The 20,376-nt window shown below is 54.2% G+C and overlaps 1 protein-coding gene across 5 annotated transcripts; it reads right to left on the reverse strand.

The window, feature by feature from the left end:
- Positions 1-1,071: 1,071 nt before the first annotated feature.
- On the reverse strand, positions 1,072-7,873 carry CRYGN (crystallin gamma N). 5 transcript variants are annotated; one of them, XM_055589622.1, is made up of 5 exons: positions 7,573-7,873; positions 6,554-6,589; positions 4,888-5,136; positions 3,056-3,111; positions 1,072-1,307 (listed from the first exon to the last, which is right to left on the reverse strand). In XM_055589622.1, the coding sequence occupies exons 1-5, from the start codon at positions 7,768-7,770 to the stop codon at positions 1,175-1,177; spliced, it is 672 nt and encodes a 223-aa protein (XP_055445597.1). In that variant the 5' UTR covers positions 7,771-7,873; the 3' UTR covers positions 1,072-1,174. The 5 variants fall into 5 exon arrangements, with proteins under 5 accessions (XP_055445597.1, XP_055445595.1, XP_055445596.1 ...); XM_055589620.1 differs by having other exon boundaries at positions 3,056-3,201; positions 7,573-7,801; XM_055589621.1 differs by lacking the exon at positions 6,554-6,589 and having other exon boundaries at positions 3,056-3,201; positions 7,573-7,797.
- Between the last annotated feature and the right edge of the window lie 12,503 nt (positions 7,874-20,376).

Consider the following 20,376-nt stretch of genomic DNA (forward strand, 5'->3'; position numbering starts at 1 on the left):
CAGGGGCTCAGCAGCTTTGGCTCCTAGGCTTTAACACACAGGCTCAATAGCTGTGGCGCTTAGCGGAGCTTTGTTGCTCCAAGGCGTGTGGGATCTTCCCGGATCCAGGACAGAACCTGTGTTTCCTGCATTGGCAGGCAGATTCTTTACCACTAAGGCAGCAGGGAAGCCACGGTGCTCTTATTCCTGGAAACCCCACTCCCTCCCAGGCCAGGTTCCTCCTTCTCTGTCCCCTGGCAGGGATGTGTGTGTGTGTGAATGCCCCTCCCATCAAGCCCAGCCCACCAAGGTGGGCCCACTGCCCTGGAGAGGGCCCACAGTACAGAGAAACTCTGTGAATTCTCCTTGGGGTGAGGAGAGTGGCGGTCCTGGGTTGAGCAGCACTGTGAGAGTCGGGGGTTTCCCCCGCCCTGGGCTTTCAGCCCTGAAGGCGCCTCCTGTCTCCTCCCCTCCCCTCCTCAGAGCCCACCTGATCAGGCAACAATCCTTGCTTCTTCCAAGCCCTTTAATTTCTCTCTCCTTACAGGATGTAAGGGGTGATCTGCCCCCGCGGTCAAGCCCATCCTTTTAGAAGGTTCTCCCCTATGAGATTCTCCCAGAGATGCCAACTCAGGGGCCCTGGGTCAGGCTTTGGTGGTGGAGTGGACCAGACCAGGCCGCCTGGCATGGTCCCCTCCCCCACCCCATCACCCTCCATTCTTGTCCCTCTCCCATCACTTCCCTCCCCTCGGTCCCCTCCCCCACCCCATCACACCCTCCCCCATCACGACCCCCCTCCCCTTCTCCCCTAGCTGGCCCGGGGAGGCATTTTGGGTAGAGGAGACACCTCATCCCGTCCTAGGTCCAAGGTGGTGCCTCCCCTCGTGCGTCATTGGCTTTTCACACGTGAAACGACAGGGTTGGACTCCACAACCTGCAGGTCCCCTCCGCCCTGATGTTCTCCCCACGGGTGCCTCACAGCGTCCCTCTCCACCCTTCCTGGTCGGTCCTTCCAGGGCCTGGGGCGCCCCGCCCCGCCACCTCCCCCGACACTGTCCCTTGGTCACAAAGGGCAGAGAAGTCACTCAGCGCTTGGCTTTTAGGACGTTTATTCCCCATGGTCCCGGGTGGGCAGAGGGGACTCTCCTCCAGGGGTGCGGCTCCTGGTCGCGGCCAGACCTCAGTGGGCAGGCGGTTAGAAGTTGGCCACCCGGCGGAGGGATTGGACGCGCGCGCTGGGGGCCTCCCAGTCGGAGAAGCTGCGGAAGTCGCCCCTCTCCACCAGATACATGCGGCCTCGGTAGTTGGGCTCCTCGTAGAGAACCCACCTGGGTGGAGGGTGGCGGCGGGGGAGCGGGTCAGGGGCCGGGGCTGACCAGATCCTGGCATGGCAGCCCCACGCCCCCGCCCCCGACCCACAGCCGCCACCCCGCGCCCCTCCCACCCAGACTACACATCCTGGGGCATCATCAGGCAGCTTGTCTTGGCCACGGGCTTGCTGCTGCTAAGTTGCTTCAGTCGTGTCCGACTCTGTGAGACCCCAAAGACAGCAGCCCACCAGACTTCCCCGTCCCTGGGATTCTCCAGGCAAGAACACTGGAGTGGGTTGCCATTTCCTTCTCCAATGCATGAAAGTGAAAAGTGAAAGTGAAGTCGCTCAGCTGTGTCCAACTCTTAGCGACTCCATGGACTGCAGCCTACCAGCCTCCTCTGTCCATGGATTTTCCAGGCAAGAGTACTGGAGTGGGGTGCCATTGCCTTCTCCGGGACACAGGCTTACATATCTCTTTTTCAAATTGAAGTCACAGGAGGCAAAGGATGAAGGCTCCATGGGGAGTGAGCAGAGCCCAGGTCCAGAGGTATCATCCACCATGGGCAGCCTCCAGTGACCCCTCACCCCTCTGAGCCTCATCTCCTCTTAGGCAAACTGGGGCCTGAAGTCCCTGTAGTCAAATCTTAGCTCCTACCTCCCTGCCTTCTTTTCTAAACAAGCCCCTGGGACCCCCGAGAGTGAGTGGAGGTTGAGCCTCAGGGCTCAGGACATCTTCTACCCAAAGGTATGGCTCTGGCCTCACAAGACACAATTTAGCCAGCAAATGGTTGTTTTGGAATTCTCCCCCAGATTCCCAGGTGCCATCAGCTTGGGGCAAACCTGGAATTTCTGAAAGACCTTTGGGTCAGGGCCCAGGGTCCAGGGCCCAGCAGCCAACATCAGTCATGCCAGGAAAGGTGGGGGGCGTCTTCCTTCAGTTCCTGGCATGACCACCCCTGGCACCCTGACCCCGTGCCTTAAAGGATCCCATAGACGCTGTGACAAGAGCTGGGCTCCTGGCACCCATGTTTTGGGGCTCTTCTGGGGGCTGGAGCTGAGGTCTGGGGAGACTCCCAGCTCCAGAGCAGGGGCAGTCTGACTTGGAGCCAAAGGCTTGGCTGTCATCCCAGCAGGGCCACTCACTGCAGGGTAGGGATAACTTTCTGGGCCTCAGTTTGCTCATCTGTAAAATGGGGACACACTCTCCACCCAGCCAGGTAGATGGGGAGGAGATGGCCAGCTTGTGTGCGAGCAGGGGCTGTGAAACTTGGCCCAATGGATGTGCACAGTGGGCGCAGAGACTTCCTCGGCTGGTGGAAGGAACAGGGCGTGCAGGGAAAACCCACTCAGCCACATGGTCCACCAGAAGTGAGCCACCGTGAGGTACCTCTTCCCCAGGGAGGCTCGCCTAGTGGGGCTGGGTGCTTGGTAGGAGAGAGGTCCAATGCAGGGTCAGTGAGGGGTGGGCAAGTGGGCAGGGCCACCCTGCCCAGAGCAGGCTTCCCCTGGCTCAAGCAAACCATAGCCCAGCCCAATCCTAGAGAATGACTGTCTGCAAAGGGCCCCCTGCCCTTTGCAGGGTGGGTGGGCGGGGGCCCTCTGGAGCCCCACGTCCCCTCACCCTGGCCTTCCTGGGCCAGGGAGGCAGCTGGGGGAGGGAGGGAAAGGGTCTCAGGGTAGGGGACAGGCTGCCCCTCTGCTGGGGGTCCGACCCACCCTGGCAGGCAGGGACCCATGGGCAGAAGCCAGGTGGGTTCTACTCACGCTCCGTCCCCGTACGCCTTGATGGCGTTGACACAGTTCTTGCTCCAGCCCCGACTCTGAAGGAAGGGACAGTCTTCCTTGAACTCCAGGCACTGGCCCGTGAAGTTGCAGCCCTCGAAGATTTCTAAGCGGAAGTGTTCCCCGTGCTGCGGGCCCCCACCGGGAGCAAGGAAGGGAAGAGGGTGAAGGGAGTGCCCACAGAAGCATGTGTGGGTGGGAGCAGAAACTCACCCAGGGCCCCGGGAGCACCCAAGAGCTCCTGGGCTAAGGAGCTAGTGAGTGCCCACCCCCTCCCAGCCCAACACCCGCCCCTCAGCCCAGAACTTGCAGATAAGATTTGTTTGGATGAAAGGCATCTATTTCTTTAAAAAGATTCAGGGTCTCAAATCAGTCTACTCTCCTCTTTCTTTAACTAAAGAACCCAGGATCCAGAGAGGGCCAGCCCGCCTGGAACAGCGGCCTCCCTCGGACCGGCCTGGGGCACTGGGCTTCCTCCTGCCCACTGCCCAGACATACCACGGCATTCCTGTGCCCATCACCCCCACCCCCCGCCCCACCCTGGCAACCCCACCCCGGGCTGCAGGCCACGGGCAGCTTTTAAAGGATAATATTTTACAAACTGTAACAGAACCTTTTATTAAAACATGAAGCCAAAAATCTAAAACAAATAAGAGATCTCATTTGCTGAAATCCCTGCTGGCTCACAGGGCCGAGGACATACCCTCTTAAGAGTCCCCTGTATTTCCAAAAGCCTGAGGCGGGCCAGCTCCCCTTGGGCTCTGGCGCCGGCGGGGGCTGGGTCTACGCCAGAGCTGGCCCCAAAGACAGCTCTTTATGAGAACAGCATTCAAAAGATACCCGGGATAGTTTTCATACAAATAGCATTATGCAAGACCCAGGGCCAGCCATGGCAATTCCTTTTTTCCAAATGTCCATGACCTGATAGGAAGCCTAAGAAAGCATTCTTACAATCTGAGAGGCTGAAGCCCAGCTGGGTTTGCAGTGTGGAAAAGAGAGAGGTTGAGGGGTTTCTACTCAGGAGGCCCCTCCCCTGGGGTCCTCAGACGCTCGTCCAGGGAGGCGCTCCTGCAGACACAAGGCCTGAGATGCCCCATGAGCTGCTCGCCTGGCTCCTCAGAACCAGCTGTGTCCCTGCCCTAGCATCCAGAGCTCACAACAGGCTGGTTAGGACTTGAACTTGGGCGACTCCCAAGGAATGGGAATGCCCAGTCCTCAAACCCCACCTAGGGACAACCAGACACACACAGTCCTTCGCCGAGGAGGAGTGACACCCCTCGTCGTCCACCCTGTGAAGTGGCAGCCGTCTGCTGGGTCCTGTCCCCTGGTTCCCGCTGCCTGGCCAAGGATACCCAAGCTTCTTCCATCAGCCACTCCATCGAGGGCTCCCGAAAAGCGTTACAAGGTGATCTGCCTGGTGGACACACCAGGCCCACATGAGCCTTACTTTAGCTGAATGCTTCCCCCATCTGGTTGCAAATCCACACTTCTGATGTTTCCAATAGCGTTTTAAGTGGAAAATTCAGCAAGATTTTGGCCTCGGAAATCGAAACTGATATACTGCTGAAAACCCGGTCATGAAAACTCCCAGGGGCGTTCCGATTTGGTCCCCACGCATGGGAGTGGCTAGGTCTGTGTGAGGACATCTCGCCGTCTTAAAGACCCCATGGTCTCACCCATTCCTAAAGCTTGGAGGGTCACCCCCCTCCCAATACCTGTTACACGTCTTGAGCAGGCTCACGGAGCCCTGGATCACTCCAGCAGGAAGCCCTCCAGCCCCACGCCGGCCAGGTGGAGGACCCCGGCCCACTTACCATCCTCACGGGCCGACAGGAGCCCATGTGGTCGTTGTGGCCGTTCCAGCGGTAGAAGTCGGGGTAGTCGCCGTGCTCCAGGATGAACTGCTGGCCCCGGAAGTCGGGGTGGTCGAAGCAGACCCAGGCCCCACTCTCCACGCGGACCGAGTTCACCCGGTTCATGAAGCCTCGATCCTGGAAGTTGTCACAGTCCCCGAAGACCTCCAGCTTCCTGCCCGTGAAGTGCTTGCCCTCGTAGAGTGTGATCTAGAAGAGCCAGGTGAGAGGGCACAGGGTTGGGTGCGCCTCTCCTTTCAGTTCTGGGAATGGACACATGGGGCCCAACACCCCGACTGAACCCTGAGTCCCCAGACCCAGACCTGCTGCATACACTAGGTGCTCAACCCTGTCTCTTGATCAGGTGAAAGAACGCACGGACGGCAGGTTGAGATCAGCCGCAGTGCCCCACCATCCCCACCCCGGGGGCCCACGGTTGAGCAGACAAATCTCAGAAGATCCGAGGAGACAGCCACTTCCCCTTTGTCCAGGGGCCTCTGTGAAAACAGGCTCTTTTCAAACTGCCACTGCAGTTTTTAAACTCAATTTTTGTTCATCGTTAAAACACAACATCCAAAGAAATGCTTCCAAAAGAAAACACTTCACTCAGGACTTGCCATATAAACAAATACTGTTTTCAGAAAGTCAGGTTTCTGGGATCCGTCTGCTTCACCGGACAGACTGAATCCAACAGAGCCACGTCAGGGCCCGGCGTGGGATTAACGGCTCAAAAGCAGGTTTTTTCAATGTAGCCGCGTCCCTTTGTGCCCTGGGCCACTCCTCCGGGTGACATGCATGTGTTAGATCTGGAGCTTTTCTAGCCCGGCGGTCAGTTCAGACACCGTGCTCCATGGTGATGTAGCACTGAAGGGTGTCCTCACACTGAACCAGATGGTAACCAGACCTATTGTAGTGATCAGCTGGTAAGGGATAAACATATCCGGTCACTATGTTATGCACCGGAAACTAAGCCAATCTTGTCAGTCAATTGTACTTCAATAAAAACAAAACAAAAACAAACATGAACCATATCAACCTCAAACTCACTTTCTGCAGAGGAACCTAACATTCCGACCATTCAATAACTCTTCAGGGGCTTCCCTGGTGACTCAGGTGTAGAGTCTGCCTCTGCAATGCAGAAGACCTGGGTTTGATCCCTGGGTTGGGAAGATCCCCTGAAGAAGGGAATGGCTATCCACTCCAATATTCTTGCCTGGAGAATCCCATGGACAGAGGAGCCTGGTGGGCTACAGTCCGCGGGGTCACAAAGAGCTGGACACGACTGAGCAACTAATACTTTGGGCTCCTAGAAGGGGCCTGGCAAAGTAATGCTACCTGGGTCCAGGGACTGTGGTCAGCCTGTATGTATGCTGTTACTGATGGTACGACTGCCTCCCTGGGCCCCTCGGAGTTAAGTGAGGCCAGAGGCTTTGGCCAGAGGGATGTGCGTGGACTCACAAGCTCTGAAAACTTCTCATTTCTCCTCTCTGCCTCTGCCGCTGTCAGGGTGTCACTCTGCAGCACAGAGGGTGTGTGGACCGTGGTGGAGGGAGCTCTTGGGGCTGTTTGTTACTGAGGCATAACCTAGCCCACGCAGACAGATGCAGTAATACTCTCATTCACTAACCTTGAATGTAACCCCTGGGGTCCAAAAGACAGGGAGCTAGAGAAGAGGGGAGAGGTCCAAATTTACCCTCCTTCCTGCACAAGTCTGTTTGAGGGCTCTCCCCACCCCCAGATATTCAAGGACAACTGGTCACCCATAGAATTCAGAGGCCCCCTCAGATCTGAACAGTTGTGCAGAGAACTAGTCCCAAGTGTCCCTGGGCGGATTCTGAGGAAGGAGCAGTCACATTAGAACAGCCTCAGGGAAAGAAGTGGGGCCCAGGGCCTGCAAGGCAAGGCAGGGGTCCCCCACCGCAACCCAGGCACCCCTCACAGCTCACCACTGCCTGCTCCTGGCTGGGGGTGGGGGTTAGAGCCCCAGAGCCAGCGCTTGCTGGAGGGGCTGGAGGGAGTGTTGGGGAGACTTCTTAACCCTCACATCACAGAGGTGCTCAGCCAGGGCCAGGCTACCCCCGGGCTGTCAGATGCAAAGGGCACCAAGCAGCAATTTGCCACCCTCGGCCCCCAGCCCCCAGCCCCCAGCCCGAACACCAAGAGCCACGGAAGGGGGTTCAGGGCCCCGCCGCGGGCACTCACCTTCCCCGAGCGCTGCGCCATGGTGCACCTGGGCCGCCTGGAGTGCCGGCCCGCGGGCCGCGGGGGCCCCAGATATAGCGGGCGGCGCCCTGCTGGCTCAGCGCCGCCCCGACAAAAGATTTGCTGGGCCGGCTGGTTAGTGCTGTCGGGCGTGCTAAGCCCGCGAGGGGCCGCCGGCCGGAGGGACTCACCCCGCCCCCGTCTGGGGGGTCTCCCCGGTGCTCACGGGGGTCACCGTGCCCAGCTCGGCTCGGCTCAGCCCCCGAAGCCGACTCTTTCTCGGGCTCAGCCTGCCTGCTGGCCCTGCTGAGTCAGGACCACACGCCCCCTGCTGCCCCGCCCCTACTCTGGGGCGGGGGTCTCCAGGCTCCCCTCCTCCTCACCGAGCCCTGAGCCTTCCCAGACAGCCAACCACTGCCCTCTCCCACCCGGACCCGGGCTCACCCTGTTACTGAGTCGTTCTCTGGGTGAAGGATGGACCCCAGGCTCCAGAGGGCAGAGACGACAGCCCGTGCCCGCCACCTGCCCTCTTCTCTTGGCCAACCCAAATTGGTGTACCCCACCCACAGTGAAGCCAGACAAAGCCAGGGATGGAGTTAGCACAGAGAAAGGTTTCTTGCAAAGGAGAACCAGGCAACTCATGCTCAAAAGGCTGCAACTCCCTGGTGGGTTTCAGGTGTTTTTAAAGCAAGGTGAGGAGGAGAGTCACAGGGTGTGATCATCTCCGGGACAAATCTCTGATTGGTTGACGGTGAGGTAATGGGGCAGTGTCACAGGGGGTAACATGATCAGTCCTCAGGCTCCAGTAGGTCTGGGGGCTACAGTGCTCACGGTCATCAAGTAGTTAACTTCTTTCACTTGATGGGGATTTTAGCATCTGTAAAACAACTCAGGAAAGGTGCGCAGACACTGTTACCTAGGTACTTCGGGGAGGAACTAAAGATTCTGTGACTGCCATATGGCTGATGTACTGTTCAAATTCTTACCAGTTCTCCTGGCCCAACTACTATCCATTTTTATCACTACATGTTCACATCCTTCCAATCACTAATTCTTTTGTTGTTGTTGTTAATTAATTTGTTGTTGTTCAGTCACTAAGTCGTATCTGACTCTTTGAGACCCCATGAACTGCAGCATGCCAGGATTCCTTGTCCTTAACTATCTCCTGGAGTTTGTGCAGACTCGTGTCCACTGAGTCGGTGATGCCATCCAACCAGCTCATCCTCTGTTGCCCCCGTCTCCTCCTGCCCTCAATCCTTCCCAGTATCAGAGTCTTAGTTAATTAAAGTTAATTTATTTATTTTCACTGTGCTAGGTCTTCAGCTGTATCCATAGGCCTTTTCTGGTTGGGCATGTGGGCTCTTAGTTCCCTGACCAGGGATTGAACCTGCGTCCACTGCATTGGAAGGCGACTTCTTAGCCACTGGACCACCAGGGAAGTCCCCCAATCATGAATTCTTGAGCCAGGCTTTTGGGACTCAGCCGAGGCCTGGGAGACAACAGCTTTTCTATAAACAAGAGGCAGGCAGGGGGCATGGGAGAAGGAGGGGGTCTGTCCCAGGAAGGCCCCTTAGGGTCCTGCTCCCTTACACTGTGGTCTTAGCTCCCAGCCCCACCGGATCTTTTCTGCCGCAGCAGTACCCTGGTCTGCCCCCCACCCCCCAAAACACACACACACACCTGCGTGTCTGGCGGTGGTCCTGAAGCCTCCACTTCTTCTGTCTTGCTCCCGGAATCCTGTCGTCTCCCAGCCCCAGTCAATGCTCACCCTCAATCTGTCAAAGTATCACCTGCCACAACTTGAACCCCACCCAGCCCTTGCCGATGGGCCGCAGGGCTCGGCACCCAGACCACCCCGGATGGCAAGGATGGTTTACAGAAACACGCAGCCCCGCCTCAGCATGGGGCTTTCTAGGGCATGGAAGTTCTTGGCACATGAGAGAGGCTCAGAGATGGTTTGCGGAATGAACAGAGTCAACACTGCGGCCACAAGATGCGAAGCCGTCAAATTGCTGGGAGATGAGATGTGAACACAGGAAACAGCGCAGGGGGGTCAGCTGGGGCAAGGGGCCCACAGGAGCGTGAAGGAAAGAGACGTCATTTGGAGCAGGGGGCCCTCGGGGGGCTTCCACAGGGCAGCAAGGAGCAGGTGTGGGAGCGGTCTGAGCTGTTCTCGGGAGGGCAGGTGTTATCCCCATCTCATGGACGAGACACTTGAGGTTCAGGAAATAGAGGTCATGGATTCTGAGGGTTCGGGGGGCCCTGCCCCTGCTCTGGAGCCTGTCACGTGTAGTTCAGTTCAGTTCATTTCAGTTGCTCAGTCGTGTCCGATTCTTTGCAACCCCATGAATTGCAGCATGCCAGGCCTCCCTGTCCATCACCAAGTCCCGGAGTACACACAAACTCATGTCCATTGAGTTGGTGATGCCATCCAGCCATCTCATCCTCTGTTGTCACCTTCTCCTCCTGCCCCCAATCCCTCCCACCATCAGAGTCTTTTCCAACGAATCAACTCTTCGCATAAGGTGGCCAAAGTACTGGAGTTTCAGCTTTAGCATCAGTCCTTCCAATGAACACCCAGGACTGATGTCCTTTAGGATGGACTGGTTGGATCTCCTTGCAGTCCAAGGGACTCTCAAGAGGCTTCTCCAACACCACAGTTCAAAAGCATCAATTCTTCGGCACTCAGCTTTCTTTACAGTCCAACTCTCACATCCATACATGACCACAGGAAAAACCATAGCCTTGACTATATAGATATAGATAAATAGATGGATAGAGTTCAGTTCAGTTCAGTCACTCAGTCATGTCTGTGGATTGCAGCACCTCAGGCCCCCCTGTCCATCACCATTCCTGGAGTTTACTCAAACTCATGTCCATCCGGGCGGTGTAGTACGTACACTACGACCCACATGTCACCTTGCATCCAAGGGGCAGGCCTCCCAGGGGGCCCAGGCCTGACCCTTGCCCCCCACAGGCATCCACACTGGCCAAACCACACATTCTAGCACGGGCCCTGTTGGACAGGGGTCCTGTTGTGGAATATAATTAAAAGCAAGCTCTCCCAACCCAGAAAGCCTGTCCATACAGGTTAAAGAGAAAGAATAGTCATGTTATTGACATTAAACCAAAAAGGGATGCCTCCCAGGCAATCTGCAGCAGTGACTGCAAAGACAGGGACATCTCAGCCTTCATACAGTCAGGCAGACTTTCTCATTACGTACATGCACGTGTGTTCACGATAAAATTGCTAATTTTCTCGTATCTGTATGCCCAGAGATAGGCTTTGCAATTCAGAGTAAGGTGATGGCTGAAGTTAAGCCCTTCTTCTCCCAGGAACCTGGGAGGTGGGATGTTATTGTTTCAAAGAGATAGCTCCCAGCTGCTAGAGGAAAAACCTTCAGAGTGTTAGGCTGGCAAGAGGCTTATTTAGCCGTCAAACTGATGCATATACATGAGGAAAAGAGAAAGGAATTCTGAAAAAGGAAGGAAGGGAAGTCTCTTCCCTTGTATTCAACTGGGAAAATTAAACCCTTTATTATTTTTTTAAACATAGGCTTTATTTTTTCTAGCAGTTTTAGGTTCACAGCAAAATTGAGTAAAAGTATAGAGAGTTCCCACGTCCTCCCCAGCCCCACAGAAACAGCTTCTTCCACCATCAGCATCCCACCACCCCAGATGGTACATTTCTTGTAACTGATGAACCTATACTGACACATCATTACCACCTGAAGTCCATAGTTTACAATATAATTCACTCTTGGTGTTGAGCTTTGACAAATATAAAATGATATGTATTTGTCATCATAGCATCTTAAATATGGAATATTTTCATTGCCCTAAAAATCCTCTGGGCCCTGACTATTCATTGCTTTTCCCCACTGTGCCCCAACTCCCGGCAACCACTGACCTCTTTTTTTTTTTTATTTAATTTTTTAAAATTTAATTTAATTTAATTTAATTTTGGCTTAGCAGTGAGTGGCATGCAGGATCTGTAGTTTCCTGACCAGGGATTGAACCCGAGCCCCTTGCAGTGAAAGCCTGGAGTCCTAGCCGCTGGATCACCAGGAAAGTCCCACGAATACTGTGTTTATGGGTAAAACCAAGGGACAATTGCAGTTTCCCTGGTGGCTCAGCCGTAAAGTATCTGCCTTCAATGCAGGAGACATGGGTTCAATCCCTGGGTCAGGAAGAGCCCCTGGAGAAGGGAATGACAACCCACTCTAGTAATCTGGCCTTGGGAATCTCATGAACAGAGGAGCCTGACGGGCTACAATCCGTGGAGTCACAAGAGAATGGGACACAGCTTAGCAGCTAAACAACAAGGGGACAAACGCTCATGCCGGTTACAGGGAATCAAATACCCCTGGGCCCTGCCAACTGAAGGCTTCCCTCCCTCTGTCATTCTGACAGGCACCTTCAAATTTCCAAATGATCCCAGGGACCTTTCTTGCCCCCTTCGAGGTTCACACCTTTAGTGAAATTGCTGGGGCACGCATGAGCACACCTTCAGCTCCACGGGATGCAGGAGAGGCCCCCCGACCTGTGGATTTGTGTTCAGCTGCTCAACATCGTCCACCAGTACATTGACACATCTGGGTTTGCTCCACTGTATACTGCTTATTCACATCCTTTGTCCGCTTTTCCCGAGTCCTTCCTGACTGGTGTGTGCGTGTTAGCCTCAACCTCTTACCCATTCCTCTGTGGTTGGTATGTCTATCAGCCTGTTATCCTGTCCTTTTCGTGTCTGTATGTTACCCTGTTATCTATTCCCTTGTTGTGTCCATGCATGTTTTAACCTGCCATCTAACCTATTCTCTATCCCTTGGTGGTGTGTGTGAATTATAAAGACCTCTCCCCATCTGTGGCTTAGACCACTGGCCTGGGTCCCGTTGGACAGGCACAGAGGGAGCTCCTTTAGCCAGAACCTGTGCTCTGCTAAGGCAGCCTGTCTGTGGACCAGTGGGAGCCTGAACCTTCTGGGTGGAGGGGTGAGACATCCTCTGGCTTACACAGTGTCGGGCCCCACTGACCAAGGGTGCCCTGCTCTGCCCTAGTTCAAAGCCACTTCTGGGAGACCGGAAGACATCTCCCTCCCACAAGAGGGGCCAGAGGTCTCCAGGGGGAGCATCAGATTGGGGCAGGGAAGGAAAGGGTGGGAGTGTAAAGGCCTGACCCCTAGGTCCTAGAAGAATCCCCTTGTTCCTCCCACACCCAATCCTACCCTCAAATACTGAGCCAATGAAGTGAAAGGTGCTGAAGCCTGACCCCTAGAGGTGGTTACAACAACTACACCTCCCTTTCCCAGGGAAACTGGGGCCAGGCTGGAATGGGTTTCCCTGGTGGCTCAGATGGTAAAGAATCTGCCTGCAATTCAGGAGATCTGGCTTTGATCCCTGGGTCGGGAAGATCCCCTGGAGAAGAGAATAGGTACCCACTCCAGTATTCTTGCCTGGAGAATCCCATGGATAGAGGAGCCTGGCAGGCTGCAATCCATAGTGTCAAAAAGAGTCGCACACGACTGAAGGGACTTAGCATGCATGTACAGGGAGGATGGAGAAGCTCTATTCAGTCAGCAAAAACAAGACCGGGAGCTGACGGTAGCTCAGATCATCAGCTCCTTATTGCAAAATTCAGGCTTAATTTGAAGAAAGTAGAGAAAGCCATGAAGCCATTCAGGTATGACCTAAATCAATCCCTCACAATTATACAGTGGAAGGGAATAGATCTGATAGACAGAGTGCCTGATGAAACTATGGATGGAGGTTCATAACATTGTACAGGAGGCGGTGACCAAAGGCATCCCCAAGAAAAAGAAATGCAAGAAGGCAGAGTAGTTGTCTGAGGAGGCCTTACAAATAGCTGAGGAAAGAAGAGAAGAGAAAAACAAGGGAAAATGGGAAAGATATACCCAATTGAATGCAGAGTTCCAGAGAGCAGCAAGGAGAAATAAGAAGGCTTTCTTCAATGAACAATGCAGAGGTAGAGGAAAACAATAGAATGGGAACCCAGAGATCTCATCAAGAAAATTTGCGGCATCAAGGGGATATTTCATGTAAGGATGGGCACGATAAAGGACAAATGGTAAGGACCTAACAGAAGCAGAAGAGATCAAGAGGTGGCAAGAATACACAGGAGAACTATACAAAAATGACCCAGATAACCACAATGATGTGATCACTCACCTACAGCCAGACATCCTGGAATGTGGAGTCAAATGGGGCTTAGAAAGCATCACTATGAACAATGCTAGTGGAGGTGATGGAATTCCAGCTAAGCTGTTTCAAATCCTAGAAGATGATGCTGGTAAAGTGCTGTACTCAATATGCCGGCAAATTTGGAAAACTCACCAGTGGCCACAGGACTGGAAAAGGTCAGTTTTCATTCCAATCCCAAAGAAAGGCAATGCCAAAGAATGTTCAAACAACTATACAGTTGAGCTCATTTTGTATACTAGTAAGGTTATGCTCAAAAATCCTTCAAGCTAGGCTTCAGCAGTATGTGAACTGAGAACTTCCAGACTTATAAGTGGGGTTTAGAAAAGGCAGAGGAGCCAGAGATCAAATTGCCAACATTCCCTGGATCACAGAGAAAGCAAGAGAATTCCAGAAAAACATCTACTTCTGTTTCATTGACTATACTAAAGGTTTTGAGTGAATCACAACAAACTGTGGAAAATTCTTAAAGAAATGAGAATACCAGACCACTTTACCTGCCTCCTGAGAAATCTGTATGCACGTCAAGAAGCAACAGTTAGAACTGGACATGGAACAATGGACTGGTTCCAAATAGGGAAAGGAGTATGTCAAGGCTGTATATTGTCACCCTGCTTATTTAACTTCTATGCAGAGAACATGTGAAATGCCCAGCTGGATGAATCACAATCTGGAATCAAGATTGCTGGGAGAAATATCAACAACCTCAGATATGCAGATAAAGATGATGGGGAACTATTTCTATTCTCTGGAGGGTTTGCTCCTTGGAGGTTTTGCTAAAAATGGTCTTTAAAACAGTCTAGGCCTAGTGCTTTTTATGTAGCTAGATTTTTTTGACTATGGATTAAATTCCTTTAACAGTTACAGTTTCATTGGGGCATTCTACTTTTTTCTTGGGTCATTTTTGGTAATTTATACTCTTTTATTCTATGGACCATCCACTGAAATTTTCAGTTTTACTGGCATACAGAGTTCATAGGGGCTTCCCCCATGGCTCAGTGGTAAAGAATCCTCCTGCGATGTAGGAGATACAGGAGATGGGAGTTCGATCCCTGGGTCGGGATGATCTCCTGGAGCAGGGCATGGCAGCCCTCTCCAGCATGTTGCATGGAGAATCCCATGGACAGAGGAGCCTGGAGGGCTACAGTCCATGGAGGTCACAAAGAGTCAGACACGACTTAAGTGACTCAGCAGGAGCACCAGAGCTCATAGCATCTATTTACAATGTTTAAATGTTTTATCTGCCACAATAACCTCTTTTCTCTGCTGATATTCAAATCCGAGTCTATCTGACATTTGCGCGTGGCCATGGATCCTTTCCCACATGGGTGGAATCTGAGTCCTTCTCTCTGAACCTTCTTTCCTTTCTGCCCTCTTCCCCCAGAGGTGCCCTCATATGAGCCCAGAAAGATGAAAGGAGGCCAGCCTCCAGGCAGTGCTGGGTGGGTGGCCCTTTCCCCCTCCCAAGACTGTGAGTGTTTTTCCACTGTGGGAAGGGTGGGTGTTGTCCGCTTTCCTTCAGGCAACAGCATCTCCCAGCCCAGGGTTGGGGTGGGAGGCAGAAAATCATGCAGTCAGATGGTCTCCTCCGCGGTTCCTGTTTCCTTGGCCTTCCTCATGGCATCCCAGAAAAGGAAGGCGGGGCGCCCATCGGGCACATCAGTCGTCCCCAAACAGAGCTTTCACGGGGCTTTTTTGATAAGGGAGCTCCGGCCCAGGTGGCAGGTGGCGCCTCGCAGAGCCCCCCGCAGACAGGAGGGATGGAGATGCACGTCTGTCCCCAGAGGCCAGATGACCGGCACTTTTGGCACCTCGAAGGGGTGGGGAGCTCCCCGAGAGGTAACACGGGAGCTGTGGGTGGCCAGTCACCCACCCGGTGCAGGGATCGGGGTGGCCGGAGAGCCGGAGAAAAAGATGCAGGCCCGATGCGCCCCCGCGGGATCCGGGCGAGCCGAAAGGCAGACGGGGCGCGTGCACCTGGACTTGGGCGCGAGACGCCGGGTGCCATCTGTCCCCCCATTCCTGCACCCTTGCGGAGCTTTGAGATGTTAACACGCCCAGCCCCAGGCAGAGCGCCCCCTCCGTCTCCTGGGGACCCTCTGTTCTCTCCGCATCACCCCCGGCCCCCACCGCCGCCCCGCTTTCAGATCGCCCGAGAAGGCGTCGCGCGGAAGATGAGAGAAGGAACCACGGACAAGCCTGCGGGTCACGGAAGAGGACTGCGGCCAGGGCCTCCGCCCCACTCCCCGACCTCTACCCACCCCCGTGCCCCGCTAGAGGCTGCGGCTGGTCCAGAAATGTAGCAACAAGGGCTCGGGGGCCGCGCCTCGCTCGGACTCTAGGGGGCGACGGAGCAAACCCGGCCCGTGGTGGGGGAGCTGCTCTCAGCTTGGTCCGGCACCCGGACTCACCCGACACACCGGCAGCACTTAAAACGGATGTGTCGTTTGGGGTTAAATCACATGGCGCGGACAACGGACTGCGGGTGCTACCTGGCTAAGAAAAATTGTTAGGAAATACCCCCTCGAGACTGAAAAAAAAGTTGGTTTTTTTTTTCCCCTGTCTGAAAGTTGGGAACTTCTCATTCTGTGGTGGAACGCCTGAATGCAACTCAAGAAACAAGCATCACTGGAAACAACCAATTAAGCTCAAACGCCTCTTCATTTTGCAGATGGGGGGAAAAAAAGGTGGAAGGTGGACTGTTGAGCAAGCGGCAGAGGGAGGGCAAGACGGAGGGTCCCTGCCCTTCTCAGCGGTCAGCCCAGGATCACGTGTTTATTCCAGGGGCTGCATCCTCCCCAGGGGCTTACATAAGGCAGGCAGTGTGCCCCTCCCCGCCCCCGCCCTGAGGCCCCCCACTCAGCAGCATCAGGAATGGAAAGTCTTGATCTCAACCTCAGACTGAGTCTGAGCCTGCATAGCGCCCCCGCCCCCACCTGAGGTTGCCCTGAGGGTCACACTCTCTCGCCTGTTCTCTGTGGTCAGGCCACTCTGGATGGTGGCTCTTCTCTTGTTGTCCGTCCATCCCGTACCCTACCAGGGCCGCCTTCACCCACACCCTGCTCACCCGATGCCCCCTCCTGCATCCTTGCCCCAGGCCTCCGCTGGTGATTGTTCTTATGAGAGGGGTAGTGGGTGGCTGCCCCTCTGCTCGTTTCCCTGGTAACTGGTGAGTCATCGTGAGGGTTCCCCTATGCCTCCCCTCCCCCACCGGAAGTGAAGCCTGCCCCCGTGTCCTGTCCGCGGTCACTTCAGGACCTCACCTCCAACGTGTAAGCTTCCCCGTCCATTAAACAGCTGTCTCTGTCGCTGGCTCCAGGCTCGTTCTTCGGCCTTGAAGCTGGGCCAACCCAAGCCCTTGTAGGCCTCGGGGTGCAGCCCAACAGTGCACACGTGTGTTCACACGTGTGTGTGTGTGTGAAGCGTCTGTGGGGGGGAGCATGGGAGACCCTTAGAGATCCTGTGGTCCTAGTCCTGGTTCTCAAACAGGTGTGAGGTGACACTGGGTAGCCTGGTGTCGTAGAGTGAATATTTGTGTCCCCCAAAGTCACAGATTGAAATCCTAACCCCCAGGGTGGTGGTGTTAGGAGGTGGGTGTCAACTAAAAAGAGGCACAATGTTGAGTCGTGAGTTAAGTTTTATTTGGGGCAAAATGAGGACTATAGCTCAGGAGACAGCCCCTCAGATAGCTCTGACAGACTGCTCCAAAGAGGTCGTGGGCGGAGGTCAATATATGTGATTTTGGTGAAGGGGGAGTTCAATGTGATCAAGTGCTTACTTTACGAAAGGTTTTCTGCTAGTCACGAGGAGCTGATGTCACCGTGAAGAGAGATTGTGCTTTTCTAGATATGAGGATTGAGATGGAGATGGGCACTGCAACCCGCTCCAGTGTTCTTGCCCAGAGAATCCAGGGACAGAGGAGCCTGCTGGGCTTCAGAGCCCATGGGGTCGCAGAGCTGGACAGGACTGAGCGACTTCGCACACGAGGACGTGGGGTCTTCAGGAGATATGTAGTCACGAGAGTGAAAGTTAAAGTTCATCGCTCAGTTGTGTCGACTCTGCGATCCCACAGACTGTAGCCCACCAGGCTCCTCTGTCCATGGGATTTTCCCAGGCAAGAATACTGGAGCAGGTTGCCATTTCCTTCTGTAGGGGGTCTTCCTGACCCAGGGATCGAACCTGGGTCTCCTGCATTGCAGGCAGATTCTTTACCAACCGAACCACTGGGGCAGTCACGAGAGTAGTGCCTTATAAAGACCCCGGAGACCAGCCTCTCCCCTTGTACCACACGAGGACTGTGTCTGTTAGCCAGGAAGCAGGCCTCTCCTGACACCGAGTCTGCCGGGGCCTTGATCTTGGATGTCCCAGCCTCCAAAGGGGAGAGAGAAACCTCTGCGGTGATGGGCCCCCTGGTCTGTGGTGCTGTGTGAGCCCAGCCCGAGCGGGCCCAGAGAGCAGTCGCAGCCTCTCTGAGCATCAATTCCCCACTGTAAACCTGAGAGTCCCGGCCACTTAGGTTCCTTGTGCTTACAACAACCAGCTCTTTCCGGTTTGGCAGGGACTGTCCTGCCTTGCAGGACCCCTGAGGGCGGCCACAACAAGTGCCAGAAATGGAGTGGCTGAAAACAACAGCGATGTCTTCTCTCTCAGTTCCAGGGTCTGAAATCTAGGTGCTGGCAGGCTCGGTTCCTTTCTGGAGGCTCCGAGGAGAATCTGTTCCATGTTCTCCTGGCTTCTGGGGGTGGTGACACCCCCTTGGCAAGTGGCTGTGTCACTCCAGCCTCTGCCTGTCTTTACACAGTGTTCTTCCTCAGGTCTATCTGTCTCTCTGAGTCCAGATTTCCTCTTTTCATAAAGATGCTGGTCGTTAACCAACCTTACTCTCATTACATATGCGGAGGCTCTCTTTCCAGATAAGGTCACGTGCACAGGGGCTGGGGATCAGGGCTACAACACAGCTTTTTGGAGGCCAGAACTCAACGCCCCTCAAGGGCCAGGCAAGCTGGGCCAGTTGGTCAGCCTGCACACTCTGAAGTCCTGCAGTCATACAACTCCCACCTGTGTCCCCCCCTTAGTCTGAGGTATCATTGCCTAGGTCAGTGGTTCTCAAAATGTGGTCTCTGGATCCCCACCAACAGCAGCAGCAGCCCTGGAACTTGCCAGAAATCCAGATGTCTTCAGAGAATCAGAAATTCTGGTGGGGAGGGGGGTGCGGGGCTTCCCTGGTGGTCCAGTGGTTGAGAATCTGCCTTGCGAGGCAGGGACAGGGGTTTGATCCCTGGTCAGGGAACTAAGATCCCCACATGCTGCAGAGCGATTAAGCCAGTGCACCTCAACTTTTGAAGCCTGCAGGCCCTGGAGCCCAGGCGCCACACCCGGAGTCCGTGTTCCACGATGGAAGATTCCCCATTATGCAGCGAAGATCCTGACACAGCCAAATAAATAAACAAATAAACTCTGAGGCTTCCCAGGTGGCGCTGGTGGTAAAGAATCCTGTTGCCAATGCAGGGGACATAAGAGACACAGGTTCGATCCCTAGGATGGGAAGATCCCCTGGAGGAGAAATGGCAACCCACTGCAGTGTTCTTGCCTGGAGAATCCCACAGACAGAGGAGCCTGGCGAGCTATAGTCCAGGAGGTCACAAAAGAGTCAGACACAGCTGAGCACACTGGGGGTGAGCCCTCCGCCCCCAGCCCTGTATGTTCTCCCCAGCCCTCCAGGCGGCTCTGGAACGAGTAGGGCTTGAGAACCAGCGGTCAGCAGAGGAGCTGGCCCCGCAGGCATCGCAGGGGCGTCAGTGACGACCCAGAGCTCTTCCGCTGGTCATTTGACAATATCACGCGACGGTGCTCCAGTTACAGGCGCAGAAAAGGCTGTGCCTCTGAATGATTTCTGCTCTGGGATAATAACAATGCACACGTCAGAGCTGAGGAATGTAACCTTTCCAGCTGCACCAGCTGTCAACACCAGGCTGGCCCTCCGCTTAAGCCTTATAGGGTAAAGTTCAGGGCATGTCACTCTCACAGCCACACCACATGGAAAAACCCAGATGACCGTGTGGGTTTACTTGGATTCTTCGTTGGTCTGTTAATGATGGGAGCAGGGGGAGAAACGAAAATGATAAGAACACCAGGAAGCCGGTGGGAGTGGCTGCTGGGCAGGGCCGCTTTGCTTTTGGAAGTAATGAATCAAAGCTCTGCCCAGGCTGTTCTTGGGCAGCAGCAAGAACTGGGTGAAAGGTCTTGACTCCTGAGGCCATGGTGTTTCCAGAATCCTATTCATGCCTTAAAAAGATGAGCCGGGAAATTCCTCAGCGGTCCAATGGTTAAGACTCTGTACTTCCAGTGGGGCTTCCCTGGTGGCTCAGCTGGTAAAGAATCTGCCTGCCATAAAGGAGACCTAGGTTTGATCCCTGGTTTGGGAAGATCCCCTGGAGAAGGGAAAAGCAACCCACTCCAGTCTTCTGGCCTGGAGAATTCCGTGGACTATGTAGTCCATGGGGTTGAAAAGAGTTGGACACGACTGAGCGACTTTCACTTTCACTTCCAATGCAGGGGGTGAGGTTTAGATCTCTGGTGGGAGGACTAAGATCCCATATGACACATGGAGCAGTCAGAAAAAAATAAAATAAAAGGCATAAAAACAAAAGATATGTTTAAAGGAAAAGGTAAGCTAGGTCCAGCATTCTTGCCTGGAAAATTCCATGGGCAGAGAAGCCTGGTGGACTATAATCCATGGTGTTGCAAGAGTCAAACAGGACTCAGCAACTAAACAATAAAACGAGGAACTTAATGTTGATGGTTCCAAATTCATATCTGTATCCATTAAACCAAAAAATTAAAAAAAAAAAAAAAAAAAAGAGAGATGACCCAGGAATTCCCTGGTGGTCCTGCAGTTAGGACGGCACTGCTGAGGGCCTGGGTTCAATCCCTGGTTGGGGAACTAAGATCCCAGGAAGCCGAGCTGTGCAGCCAAAAAAAAAAAAAAAAAGCTGTGCAGGAAAAAAAAAAAAAGATGAGCCAAGTGCATTTC

Source organism: Bubalus kerabau, chromosome 8, assembly GCF_029407905.1.
Source record: "Bubalus kerabau isolate K-KA32 ecotype Philippines breed swamp buffalo chromosome 8, PCC_UOA_SB_1v2, whole genome shotgun sequence".
In the NCBI taxonomy this organism is placed as follows: Eukaryota; Metazoa; Chordata; class Mammalia; order Artiodactyla; family Bovidae; genus Bubalus; species Bubalus kerabau.

Coding starts and splice junctions, on each gene's coding strand:
- CRYGN (XM_055589620.1), bottom strand. CDS start 7,770: ATGAGTTGCCTGGTTCTCCTTTGCAAGAAACCTTTCTCTGTGCTAACT. Junction 3,202..4,887: donor CCTGTCGGCCCGTGAGGATG/GTAAGTGGGCCG, acceptor GGGGGCCCGCAG/CACGGGGAACACTTCCGCTT. Junction 1,308..3,055: donor AAGGCGTACGGGGACGGAGC/GTGAGTAGAACC, acceptor CCCTCCACCCAG/GTGGGTTCTCTACGAGGAGC.